Here is a 15,138-nt window from a genome sequence, read left to right as displayed (position 1 = left end):
CATTTACACATTTATATTTTTGCTCATGAATTGTCACTGCTAGAAGGAACACCAAGTGTAGAACTATTTTCTGTCACACATGCAATCAAGAGTCAACAGGTTTTTGTTTATTGCTAAAGCCTTTGGAGAGCCAGGGCACACATGGGGGACAGTCCTCTCAGTATGTCTCCCTAACTCTGAGTTGAGACCATGATTTCGCAGATATTTATACACACATTTTCAGCAAGTTTAGTGAGCGACTACACTATACAAGGAACATGCAGATTTTAACAGAAAGAATGAAAACATAATTCTGCTTTTGATCACCCTGAGTGTCTTATTGGGTCAAAAACTAATTTGATATCCAGGACAGATGTCAGCCTTGTATAGCCCTCATCTTTTACAGACAGTGACTACTATTTGATGAAATACAAGTTAATGAAACAGCAGGGCGTCGGATGTACACTAAACCCAAAGAGTTTTGTGAGAACTGCCTTAATATGGTACAAACAAAAACATGCTTTTACAGTTGTCTGATATTCTGATCAGCACCCTGTCTTGGCTTTGAAAAAACTTTATTTTAACCATATATTAAGGCAGAATTCAATGGTGTTTATTTTATTTCCATGCAAGGGGATTTAAAAAATACAGCAATGTTTTCACTCCCTTTCACATCTTGACATGTATGGTATAAATGTATTCCTGTAGATGGTTAAATATAAGAAATCAAAGGTACATTTGGAAAAAAACACGTGCTATTGAAAGGAACTTACCCATTCGAGAAGTATCTGATCAGTGCATCTTATCTGCTCACTTACGGCTCTGAAACCTGGTCACTAAACATACAAATCATACACAGACAGGAAATAACACAAAGAAGCATGGAAAGATGCATGCTTGGAATAACAAGAAGAAACGGGATAAGAAGGAAATGGATCTGAGAACAAACAAAAAAGTGGGGCATCATCGAAAGAGTGAAAATGTTCAAATGGCAATGGGCCAGACACCAGATCAATCGATGGACCAAAGAAGCTATTGAACGAATCCCAAGAGATGAAAATAGACCTAGAAAAAGACCAAAAAATTGGAAGACGACATAAGAAGCTTTGCTGGCGTGACCTGGAAAATAGAGACTGCTAATCGAAAATCATGGAAACATTACACAAAGTATTTATACCGGACTGCTGAGGTCCATAGTGGCCAGTTGTTACCTCAGAAATGTGTGTGTATGTGTGTGTGTGTATTCTTCCATAGTCATAAGAAAGGGTACGTGCCTCTTAGAAGATCTGTAGTTTAAAGCCTCTCTCATGGAGTTTCCTGGTCTTGGACTCTTAGGGAAAACTATACTAGATTCACTACATCCATATATTCCATACGTATTATTATATCATTTAATATGTATTTATTTATTATTTATTTATTCTATCTGGGACTGTATGTGCAAGTTTGGGCAACAATTGTGAGAAAAACTTTACTAAATATTTGTATAACTCTTAATTAGTGCTTGGGGAAAAATGCCAGAGCATTTGCCTTCACTCAACAACGTAGTTTTATTATCATAATATGTCCTGGTAAGTCATGATAAACCTTTAAGCTAATGTGATCAAGTGTTATTATCGTGACTTTAGCTTGATAAAGATTTTTTTTAAAACATAGGCTATCCTTCCCACTCCTACGGTAGCTGTTCAGGGAGTATCAGAGAAATTAACTTGTAAACTGTAAATCATTGGAATAGTACACTCCTGTTCATGGTGAAATATAAGCCATAATAACATGCTTTATTAATATTCTAGGCTTTATTTATGTAGTTGGAACATTATAACACAAAGCCAAACATGCATCCTGTAAAAACAAAACAAAACCTTTGATGTGCCTTTCCCACAGATATTTTTAATATTTGTGGTTTAAGATCTGGTCTTGTAGTAGATCTGTATCATATCTTTTCATGAATGATAGAAGTATATAAATTGCAAAATTGTACATTGCGGATAGAAATGCCTTGGACCTGAACTTTCATGAAAATCACTTTTCATACAATATAAACATGACAATCAATCACCCATGAGTTAAAAAGGTGCTATAAATAGTGCTCTATAACATGTATTTTCATTTCATGAGTAGAGCAGCATTTATGTAAGATCATGTAACCACTTCTTGCATAAATTAGGTGTATGTTCATTATTACCCAGCAGTTAATTTGGGATAAATAGATAAGTGGCAGATAAGTTGTTAATCTGGGGTAACTTTGCAAATGTCTACTGGCCTAATTTCAATTAATTTGTGAAACTAATTCATGTATAAACAATCATGTCTCCATTACCTTATAAACACAGTGGGTATTCCTCTTAAATGGTAGGGAGAAAACTACTGTGGGTCTTGTTTAACTGCAGTCATAGTGTTCCACAAAGAAATGTGATATAACAATACTGAGGAGCTTAATTTTAAATGCTGTTTCATGGCTAACCAGGCTTGTTTAACATGTTACCTAAATTCCTGAAGATTTAGTTGGATCTTACTTTATACACACTTGGCTTGTGCTTTCACTGAAATATAATCCCATAAAAGTAATACTAGGCAGCGCAGTAAATCACTTTTATGCAGGTATATATTTTGTAAAAGCAGATGTTTCTAGTTTTGTATTTTGTACTTATGTCTTGGTGCAAATTTCTAAGAGGAGGCCATCAGTCAAGGGTCCTCAAAATGCATTGTCCAGGTAGAGCTGGTTTTGAAAATAGGGGCCTGTTTATCCCACATTTCTGACATTTTAATTGTGTAAAGTAGCACTGAACAGATTAATAATTAACATTTATTAACACATTAACTAACTGTTTCATAACTTTTAACAGACTCCCTAAAAATAAAGTGTGACCATATATTGTATTAAGAAAGACAAATATCTGAAAAGTTAACATGACTAGGTTGGTTAGAATTCAAATTAAAATTAGAATTAGGCACAAGATTGTTTGAAGTGAAAACAGTTTCATGTGAATGGCATGTTTCTGCTTTGAAACAAAGCACTATAATTTAGTATATATCAATCACATTATTATTTCTTTTTATACAATTTTCAGCACAAAATTCCCATTCCTTAATAGATTACCAGAAACCAAGAACTGCATCAGTGGATGAATAATTGGTATAGACAATACAAGTATTTTGGCTAATGGGCTGTTAATGGGCTGTTAGCTGTTTTATCTACACAAAGAGCACGTACGCCTGGTCACATGATGCTCATGAGGCACACTGTCTCTGATGAAAAGCTGAGCACAACGAGTGCCTTCCCAGTACAATGTGATGGGATTTCAGTCTAGCACCCTGGGACATCGTGATATGGGAAACACTAATTGAAAAGCTAAAAAAAAGCTAAAAATATTCCATACTACCATAGAAAATTAGTAATTGAAAATGGAGGGCTTAGGATGGCTGCTTCCTGATGGCCGTGGGGGTTGAGGACCAGTCTAAGAAAAAGCAACAAGCCTAGGAATGAAGGGGAGTGTGTGTCTGATTGATGGCTGAGATTTTCTATTCAGAAACATGTCATTTTTCCAGTGAATGTGCTGACTTCTGGTTGACTTTTGGCCCTTACTTATTTAAAGTCCTGTTACATTGGTTATAGAAAGATGTTCAAGTTCCCATAATCCATTTTATTGTTGCGCTGTGAGTTTGCTCTGTTTATTTGCTTCAGTTTTAAAACATGACCTCATAGCTTACTTTGTTTCTTTCTCACTCTAAATATTATTACTGCTTTCCATCTAGTATGGCTACTTCAAGTTTGTATATTATTTTGCCTTCTTTGTTTTATGGTTTAAATTGCCAGCCTTTGTAATTTAATTATTTTTGTGTTCGAGAACAAATATACTCTTTTCATATTTTGCAACTTGTGACAGCAGCAGAAAGAAAATTGGTTGCAAAAAATAAGAAATCATAAAAAGTATATACATATTGGGTCACATTTAATTTTAAGGGGATGGAGATAGAGAGATATTATGGAAGAAATCAAAAGAAGGGTGGGATATATATATATAGTGTATATAGTGTATATAGTGTATATATATATACACTCACCTAAAGGATTATTAGGAACACCTGTTCAATTTCTCATTAATGCAATTATCTAACCAACCAATCACATGGCAGTTGCTTCAATGCATTTAGGGGTGTGGTCCTGGTCAAGACAATCTCCTGAACTCCAAACCGAATGTCTGAATGGGAAAGAAAGGTGATTTAAGCAATTTCGAGCGTGGCATGGTTGTTGGTGCCAGACGGGCCGGTCTGAGTATTTCACAATCTGCTCAGTTACTGGGATTTTCACACACAACCATTTCTAGGGTTTACAAAGAATGGTGTGAAAAGGGAAAAACATCCAGTATGCGGCAGTCCTGTGGGCGAAAATGCCTTGTTGATGCTAGAGGTCAGAGGAGAATGGGCCGACTGATTCAAGCTGATAGAAGAGCAACTTTGACTGAAATAACCACTCGTTACAACCGAGGTATGCAGCAAAGCATTTGTGAAGCCACAACACGTACAACCTTGAGGCGGATGGGCTACAACAGCAGAAGACCCCACCGTGTACCACTCATCTCCACTACAAATAGGAAAAAGAGGCTACAATTTGCACAAGCTCACCAAAATTGGACAGTTGAAGACTGGAAAAATGTTGCCTGGTCTGATGAGTCTCCATTTCTCTTGAGACATTCAGATGGTAGAGTCAGAATTTGGCATAAACAGAATGAGAATATGGATCCATCATGCCTTGTTACCACTGTGCAGGCTGGTGGTGGTGGTGTAATGGTGTGGGGGATGTTTTCTTGGCACACTTTAGGCCCCTTAGTGCCAATTGGGCATCGTTTAAATGCCACGGCCTACCTGAGCATTGTTTCTGACCATGTCCATCCCTTTATGACCACCATGTACCCATCCTCTGATGGCTACTTCCAGCAGGATAATGCACCATGTCACAAAGGTCGAATCATTTCAAATTGGTTTCTTGAACATGACAATGAGTTCACTGTACTAAACTGGCCCCCACAGTCACCAGATCTCAACCCAATAGAGCATCTTTGGGATGTGGTGGAACGGGAGCTTCGTGCCCTGGATGTGCATCCCACAAATCTCCATCAACTGCAAGATGCTATCCTATCAATATGGGCCAACATTTCTAAAGAATGCTTTCAGCACCTTGTTGAATCAATGCCACGTAGAATTAAGGCAGTTCTGAAGGCGAAAGGGGGTCAAACACAGTATTAGTATGGTGTCCCTAATAATCCTTTAGGTGAGTGTATATATATATATATATATATATATATATATATATATATATATATATTCACTTTATACAGCTGTATCTTAGCCATCAGAGTTAATTATTGGAGGAAGTGTATGAGGTGTAAGTTCATTCAACAAATAAGACCTCCATTCTACCTGTTAACACATTTTTAACAAGATTAGGAACATTTACTAATCATTTGTAAATATCTACAACACAGTAAAGTAGATACTGGTGCTTAAAATAGTGAATGGCTAAAATAATATGTATTACTTGCATGTGTAATGAATAATTTATTAACTGTCACATAGTTGATTAACAGTTTTCTAATAGATTAAGGATATAATGCTTATTATCATTCCAACTCCTTGCTTGTTAACTGTCCATAAAGAACATGTATTAACACATTAACTAATTGTTTCATGACTGTAAAATAAAGTGTGACCATATATTGTAATAAGAAAGACGAATATCTGAAAAGTTACTATTACTGAGTTGGTAAGAATTCTAATTCAAATAAGAATTAGGTACCAGATTGTTTGAAGTGGGAACAGAGTTTAATTTCATTTGCTGTGAAACAAAGCACTATATTTTAAAATCACATTATTATTTCTTTGTATACAATTTGCCTAAATATGCAGATTTGAGCATCTTTTTCTGTACGATATTGCCATTACAAGAAACCAAGAACTGCATCAGTGGATGAACAATTGGCTGATGGCTGTTAATGGACTGTTAATGGGCTGTTAGCTGTTTTATCTACACAAAGAGCACGTACGCCTGGTCACATGATGCTCATGAGGCACACTGTCTCTGATGAAAAGCTGAGCACAACGAGTGCCTTCCCAGTACAATGTGATGGGATTTCAGTCTGGCACCCTGGGACATCGTGATATGGGAAACACTTATTGAAAAGCTAATAGGGAGACTACTCTTTTGCATGAGACAGTTATGTTCTCAACAGTAGGCATTTTTTCTATATCACTTCTCTGCCCATTCCTTGAAAGAGAATAATGAAAACAGATGCAAAAGTTTATTTTTACTGACCCTGTCACTTTTTTATTGCTCCCAAAGCAATTGCTCCCCCATGTTTATATCCTGTTTTGTTGTTCTTTCACAGGCTTGTCCTGTTTCGGCCAGTCATGGCCAGTTGCAGCTTAAGTCAGACTTTGTTTTTCGGGTGAATTGGTGTAATTCTTTTCACATTGTTAGTACATATAAATTCAGATAACCTGCAGTGTTTTATTGTTAGTAAATAGCATATAATTTGACACTGATCAGTAGCTCGATAGACCTGAAAAATATTAATTATTTGAGGCTTGTTCTCAAGAGTAAAAACGACACTAATGGAGATGGTTTCCCATACAAACAAATACATCACCACTCATGTTCTAGACCATATTTACCAATATATTTACAATATTAACCATAATCTTACATTTACTGTATGACTGATTTTGTTATGAAATATGTAAAACATATTAGAAAGTGTGTTGTGAACATGTGAATCCCCACAGTGAGGAATGTAATTGGTCTTTTTGTTAGATAGTGTATAATTCTATGGCATTTGCTTAAAGAATATGTTTCCAAATTTGTAGCACACACACACATATATATATATATATATATATATATATATATATATATATATAAATGAATCCACATTTAATGAGTATTGGTTTCTTACTTGTTTGTTCTTTGTTTTAAGCTATAGTATTGGTGTAGTTATGTATATTTTCAATTTATAACAAGTTATTATTTCAAAACATATTTTTCCAGGGAATACAATTTGTACAGGTTCATTCAACGCCTCAAAGATCAGATATTTCCAATCATTCACCAGGTCACAGGGAAATAATTTGCACAGACCACATTTTAAGTACAGTAACATACAATTTTACTCTTGACTACTAATCTCTAGTTTATGTTTAAGGAGTACTTGACATTTCAGCAAAGAACCTTTCTTAAGAATCTGTCTGTTTAAGTTCTTACTGGACTCTCCCAAACTGTACCAGACCTAAAAATATAAAACAAGAAGCTTTTTAAAGGAAGTGCACTCAAACCGCAGGAGGCCAGTATAAGACAGACTCCTCAGTTTACCCTGAGAGGATTTATCTTCTAAAAGGTCAACATATCATGTCAAACTTTGTATCTAGATGTGAAATCATAAGTAAAAATAAACAGATCTTCACTATAAACAACAGAAACAAAAAAAAAACACCCAGATTAGATAACTATAACTTAAATACACGAAACAGCCTGGGATCTTCACTTTCCCATGTCTCTCCATCTTGGCAATTAATAAATGCAGAAATAGCTTCAGCATCTGGATTGCACATCACATGTGTTGGACTGTTTCCTGTGTTTGAAACACGCAGTTTGTTTTTCACATGTATTGGCTCTTACCAGTATCATTCCATCCACATCCTTTATTACTTTGGTCCCCATCTTTAAAGTTTCGATGGAATGGGGGCCAACATTTCAGGAACTCTTCTACAAAGCAGCCCCATGAGCTATATTTTTTAACTATAGGTTGTCTCTGTCTCTTTCAGATATTTTTCTAATAGAAATTATTGACATAATAAAGATACATTGTTTTTTATATATTGAATTTGATTAGAAAAAGAAAAGTGAAATCCAAAATGAAGATTTTGTATCAGTTTCCCCAAATTTTTTTTATTTGCGGGTTTGTTTTTATATGTTTAACCATACAGTAGTATTAATAATATCTACATGTATATAAATATTGTTCAAATTAATATATATATATTAATATAAGTGGCATGTTTTTTTTGCAGATAGTCACAGTAATTACAAGATTAGTTTTCATTATTAAATGTATTGCAGGTAAATAAGTGTAATCCTCCTAATTTATGTCATTTGTATGTAAAATGTTAAGGGTGCACTCATTTAAACAGTATTTGATCTTTGAAGTGATAGATGTCTGTTTCAGGTCAGTACTGGAGAGATGTGTCTTCTGTCATGGTGTAGGCAGTTAAGTATGAGTGCTCCTTCCTCCCATGCCCAGAATAATAAAATATCTAAGGGAAAATGCACACACTATGGATTTATAAAATACAAGGTTTCTGTAGAATGTAAATATTATATTGAGAGCAATCCATAGATTTAGCAAGCAGCACAGAATATTGACCAATCCCAGTATATTAGTCTTGTCAGTTTGATTTGTCAATTTAATCCATGCAATCATAAGTCTAGTATATGTGCAAAACCTTCTGTTAACACATTTCTATCTATGTCCTAGCATTATATCAATAATACAACATTTTTAACAGGTTCAATTATATATTAACTCGAGCACATCGAACTGTTCAACTAATGCCATTGTATAAACATTCTCTTTGTCAAATACTTACTTTATGTAGTATATCATATGTTCATGTTTTCTTTCCTACTCTACTCCTCTTTCACTAATAGCCAGTGGGAGTTGCTGCATTTGAAACAACTCTCTGCAATCAGTTTGATTACCATCAGTCTAGAAATTCAAAACACTGGATTCACAACCATCCCAGTAGACATCTACAATATTTTCCCTCCACTGTTGTGCGGTAAATTAATTAAAAGATAGATCACTAAGGTTACCAAAACACATTCAATTAAAAAATGACAGAAAAATCCATTATCTTTTATACTTTGATGAAATACAGCAGTGAATATCCAAAGTGCATACAAATAAATACAATTGCAATGGCCACATTGCTAAAATAATGTTAAACATTAACATTTACAATTAGAAAAGCAGACACAGGTAATTTAAAATGAACTGATTCCTGATATAATGAGATGATGAGTGGTTTTCCTTTATTAGTTTTCACTTAAATGAATAAATAACAATATGCATGGTTAAACGTTCATTCATTAATGTCAGTTTGCCTGTTCTGTTTGCATCACTGCATGAGTACTGTACACATTTAATGAAAACACACAAAACATTCACGATCAATTAATTTGTTTCAGTGGATACATTTTACAGATGGTTTAATGCAATTGTTTTTACAGACATGTTTTACAGCTAGGTATCTTTTCCTTACCTCCTTTGACAAAGGATTGAATACATATAATCATTATTAAACATTAATTACTTGCAGGTTATAGAGCAAAAACAAACATGACCAAAGATATTTTCTTGAATGAGTCTCACATGTCAGAATTGGAAATGAAAAGAGATACATAAATCTTCATTTCACTGTTGCAAAACTGAATCAGTGCTGACTCTCTCTCATCTCCTTACTGTGGAGTGATTGAATCCTGTTAATCTAAGATTAGGTTTAGTCCCAATACAATATGTTGTATTTTTATGTTGTATGCTTTTCTAAAAGTAACACTTTACTATTTTATATGGATTTGGACATCAGTCAACTTAATCTGAGGCCTGGGAGTAGTCAAAATGACGAATTTATTACACCAAATGCTGGCTTGTGTTCAAGACTTTCTACCAGTTGATTTACATTGATGATTCCCTCAGGATTACACAAGGAATATAAGGAAGCACATTATGTTCTCTTCACCATTCTCCTAACGACAAGAAAACGGAAAACATATACTCTTTCCAAAGGATTTCACCCTAAAGGTAAGATGATCCATCTAGCTGTAACAGAAATAAAAAAGGGAAAGCATGTTTATCATTATTACAGATGCAGACATTTTATATAAAATAAATTACTTAAAATCCTGATGTAGAAGTATTTCAGTTTGCTACAATGTTGAAATTATGCTTCAATATTTTTACAAAGTTGTTCATAATATCATCAAAAACTCTGTGTGGACTCAAACAGATTATTAAACTTAATTTTCATTATTTTAGAACATTAAACAATCAGGATAGCAAACTGTAACCAAACCAACATGGTGCAATGAGCAAATGTATTTTTGGTTGAAATTGTCAAAGTTTTATTAACAGATTTGTTAAAGTACATATTCATTTATGAAGTAAACAAACTAAAATTAAAATGTCACAATTTCCTAAAACATATTTTACAAAGATGGGGTTCATCTATGTGTGTGCAGTAGGTCACAGTAGAATATTTATTTTAAGAACAAATCTATAACTTGCTTTAGTTATAATTGGAACCTTAAAAGGTTATTAATTGTTCAATTTGGCTGATGTAGTGTACAAATAATGGTGTCAAATTTTCAATATTTCTTATTCCTGTATTCTGAATGTTGATCTACTATGTGATATTGTTAAAAGTGAAACTTTTAAAGTAAATTCAATGTATGTTTTAGACAATAAAATAAAACATTTGCTGTTGTATGAAGAAGGATGATCATTTGAAAGAAAAAAATATGAATAACATTCCAATCAGTCATTTGTTATATGTTGGCCAATTACATAATTAGGTAAGAGAAATATAATTCAAAATATGTAATTTCATTTGAATACTGTATTTATTTTTATACTGAAATGTCCTACATTTTGATTTATGTCAGTTTAAAAATAGATAGATTTTAATGTTTTGAATATGGATTGATGTTTTGAATAAGTGCTCAACCTATATAACAATAATAAAACAGAAGTTTCATATTGTAAATTACTTTGTGTAACATTAAAATATCAAGAATATTTTTCTTTCAATCTCAGACTTTTGTCTATTTCTTGTTTCATGAAATAAATGGAGCCTCTGACCTACTATGCTGCTTCAACCAACCATATGCATGCTTGCGTAAACTCCCTCTCTAACAGTATCCAGATGTAGGTTGGCTTGAGTTTCCAGCAGCTCTATTAAATTAATATGTGTAAAAAGCATTTCATCATCTTAAACAAATCTCTAGGGGATATGTTTTACATGTCCAAATGTGAAGAACATTGTGTTTAGAGAACAATGTTTTCTCTTAAATAAAAGGTAACCAAGGCATTTTGGTATGAAGCAGTTTGCAGATGTCTTGTAAGTTACATAAGTCAGGAATCTAAACAGAAATGACCACTTGCCTGTGGCACTACGGGTTATATAATGATTAGAAAAACATGTATCCACACAAATCAATGATGTTCAGTTTTTAATCCATTTATTTTTACTAAATACAATTTTACTACACGTGACTTTTAGTGAGGCAGTGGCACAAAGGAATTATGTATTAGACATCATGCCAATTGCTAGCCTAAACAAGTGTTTAGTTGTAATTGTGAAATTGTCTCGGTTTCCTTTCTGCAGGCTTGCAAGATTAAAAGGAGATTTTGCTCTTCGTAAAGCTGAGCGACTAAGCAATGATGATGACCACGGAGCTTCCCGGTACCTTCACCTCCGTTTCTGAGGTGGAAAACATCTCATTTGCAAATGTTTCTTTTGGAGATTCCTGTCAGAGGGTATCGCTGATTCACTACCACACTACGCTGATCCCTGCCATATATAGTATCATCTTCCTTTTAGGTTTCATTGGCAACATCTTGGTAGCCTTGGTCCTCTGCCAACAAATTGGATTTAAAACTGTGGCCAGCACCTACATCCTCAATCTGGTCATCTCAGACATCCTTTTCTTGTTGAGCCTCCCACTTTGGGCGGTATACTATTATCTGCGCTTCAACTGGATTTTCGGGACTCTCATGTGTAAAGTCTGTGGCTCTGTCTTGACGATCAATTTATTCGCCAGTTTGTTTTTCATCACCTGCATGAGTGTTGACAGGTACCTGGCCATCGTTCACCCTTTCCGGTCCCAGAGCAGCAGAAGTGTGTGCCGTGCCCGGGCCGTGAGCTGCCTGGTGTGGTTGCTGGCTCTCCTCTCATCATTCCCTTCAATGTATTTCAGAAACACATACTATCTGAAGGAGCTCAAAGTCACAGCCTGTATAATGCATTACCCAGATGAGAATAATGCTATGTGGGCGGCAGCAATGGCTTTGATGAAGAACACCCTGGGATTTTTGATCCCATTCACGATAATAGCCACCTGTTACATTGGCATCGGGAAACACTTGCTTAGAACCCCCGACTTGGACAAAAGCACCAACAACAGAGACAGGGCCCTGAAGATGGTGATAGCAGTGGTTTTGGCCTTCTTCCTTTGCTGGTTTCCATTCCATGTCGTCACATTTTTGGATGTGCTGACCAGATTCAAACTGATCACCAGTTGCGAGGTGAAGTCGTTCATTGACACCGTGATGCCTTTCACGCTGTGTGTCGCCTTCATGAACAGCTCCATTAACCCATTCCTCTACTCCTTCCTTGGCAACCATTTCAGAGAACAGTTCCACCACCTATATGACAGGAGGCAATCCAGCCTGTCCCAAAAGAGGGGCTCCATCAGTACCAGACTCAGTTCCTTCTCAAGGAAACTCAGTGACCTCAAGGACATGGGAGTGCTTGAAACATTCACACAGAGTAAGGGACATGAGTGACCCTCTACTAAGTACTTTTGTCTTGAGATGATGACAATACTGTGTGACTCTGGCCTATAGCCCACCATAAGACTCTCTTTTCATAATCTGACAATAATGGTGAGGTGTTTCTTCCCCACTGTTGTGATTGTACCAGCAGGAGAAAGAGACTATAGAGAGAAAGTGGATAATTGACATATGCCCCTTTGATTTGATTATACATTTAAATCAATGCCACTTCAAGAACCATACCTCACAGGGGCCTTCATGTCTGGATCAGTATGAAGGGAACTTTATTTTGTTTGTGATTTATTGATTCTTAAGCTGTCTGCATTAGATGCATCACAAAAATATATAAATATATAACACCAATTGTTTATCAAAATAATGTCAATTTAATAGCATACAACTTCATGCATCATCATTTTATGTTATACTTAAGTTGTAACTAATTTAAAAACTCAGATAAATATAAAATATAGGGATTTTTACATATAAAATTATTTATAATATGGATATATTCATACATGTTATTTGTGTTTCTTATAATACTTGTTATTATTATGTTAATGTGAGAATTACAATGTATTGAGCTTAAATTGCTGCTTGTTTTTTATATTTCTCAACTTTATATACTGTGAATTTAATAAGCAAATGGTTTCTGCTTTTTATAGTATTACAAACCACCTCCAATGTCTTCTGCAAACCTGCACAGACCACTGTTCGTTTTAAGTAAATAGACTAAATTAAAAAAAATAGACATAGTAAATGTTTCTTTTCTAAAGCATTTGAAATTTTAATTAATTTAATATGGAAGGCACTAAAGAAGTACTCATCCTATTTCTCCTTGCTCCAAACTTATTTTTTTAAATAAGAAAAACACACATGGTTTATATTTAAAGGGTGGGCTGTTTTAATAATTTTTGGAATGCACCTAAATTTAAAGACCAACATTTTAATTTGAATTTGAATTGACTTTGAATTCAAAGCTTTAGAAGTTCATTATTCAATTATTTTTGAGCCTGTACTGTAATGCGAAAGACTTCAATACCATGTGTCCTTCTTGCCATTTATACAATATGTTGACTCTTTCCTTTGCATAACATGATGTTACATAAATTGTGGGTTTTCATGTACAGTTTTTAGATGTTTTGTCAGAAATATTTCTGCTGAAAGAACAACAACATTCGTATAGATGTCTAAATGTTTTATGAATTAAATTGAGCTAAGCTAAAGTAAAGTTCAAAATGAAACATGTTGCAATACACAGGAAAGTATGTGAATGGATCAAATTAACTAATAATATAACATATTCAGTTAGTTACACAGCAGTACAAGGGAATGATAGCTTCATATATGAAGTTCTCCTTAATTACAGTGCCTATACCCCCTTTATAAATTTTCACCTTTTTATTTGTAATAATACACACCTTTTTCCCAGTGTGGAGTATGGTGTGTTCATAAGTGGACAAAATCCTAATGAAACTCTGAGCCACTGACACAACAAAATGTGAAAAACTTCCAAGAGGGTGTATACTTTACAGGCACTATATATGCGATTATAGTAAATATGTCGTTTAAATAAAAACACTGCGTAAATGTCTGTGATTATGAAATTGTTAGCACTCCAACTCCCCTGTAGCTTTGTTCCCGTAACGGACTACAATTTCCAAAAAATGAAGTGCTTGCAGAATAGTGTGTATTCACAAGAGGGAACACATTTCCAGAGTTTTGAGATTTTGCCATCTAGATTGCAAAGTGATGCTTTTGAATGTCATAGTAAAACAATGTTTAAAATAAATGTTCTCCTGAAATCTACATGTAAGTGTAACAACACCTACAAGAAAACAAACTGATAGAGCAAATACCTTTTTGCTGGAATGGTTTCACTTATTTAGGTAATTATTAGAGTTTAACAGTTTCCAGGTGTTGTTACAAATAGTACACAGATGCATTGCACTTTCTTCAAAAAGCTGAATATTTGTTTAATAACCTACAATGTGGGCAATTCAATTTTCAGACAATATCCTCTATAAATACAGCAACCAGCTCCCACTTACCTAGCATATATTTATAATGTTTTCCTAGTTAATACGTAATAACTACATTAACAGTGGTGAGCCCAAATTTGTATCTTTAGCAATACTATTAGGGCATTGTCAATCCAAGAATAACAGTTGCATAGATTCCATGTTTTGGGACTTCAAGAATGTTATAAATCTGTAAAATATATAACAATAGGAAACTTAACTTACAAAAATGAATGGTTATGCTGGAAAACGTGGAATTGATATACATTGTACTTAAGATATTGCCCTATGATAATAATTAAGAGAATACATTTTTGAAATATTACCTACATATTATTTTTCTCGTTATACCTTAAAATATGCAGGTTTATGTCACAAAAAATATATTGTATCTATAATCTTTCTAATGAAGTGTTCAGTTTTTACCACCTGATATCTAAGATCACAGTTAGCATCCATGAACAAAAACAGAGAAAACATGTGTCCTGAAAATATTTCAGATTATTTAGGCTTTATCATTCCAAACCATGTAA

General features: G+C 34.3%; 1 protein-coding gene across 1 annotated transcript; it reads left to right on the top strand.

Moving 5' to 3' along the window:
* The first annotated feature begins 9,785 nt into the window (after positions 1 to 9,785).
* On the top strand, positions 9,786 to 13,716 carry agtr2 (angiotensin II receptor, type 2). The gene is made up of 2 exons (XM_066714936.1): positions 9,786 to 9,833; positions 11,416 to 13,716. Exon 2 carries the CDS (start codon positions 11,469 to 11,471, stop codon positions 12,594 to 12,596), a length of 1,128 nt encoding a protein of 375 aa, XP_066571033.1. The 5' UTR covers positions 9,786 to 9,833; positions 11,416 to 11,468; the 3' UTR covers positions 12,597 to 13,716.
* The last annotated feature ends 1,422 nt before the right edge of the window (positions 13,717 to 15,138 follow it).

Source organism: Amia ocellicauda, chromosome 10, assembly GCF_036373705.1.
Source record: "Amia ocellicauda isolate fAmiCal2 chromosome 10, fAmiCal2.hap1, whole genome shotgun sequence".
Classification (NCBI taxonomy): domain Eukaryota; kingdom Metazoa; phylum Chordata; class Actinopteri; order Amiiformes; family Amiidae; genus Amia; species Amia ocellicauda.
The sequence above is the reverse complement of the archived record's forward strand: the minus strand, read 5'-3'. Positions and strand labels throughout refer to the sequence as shown.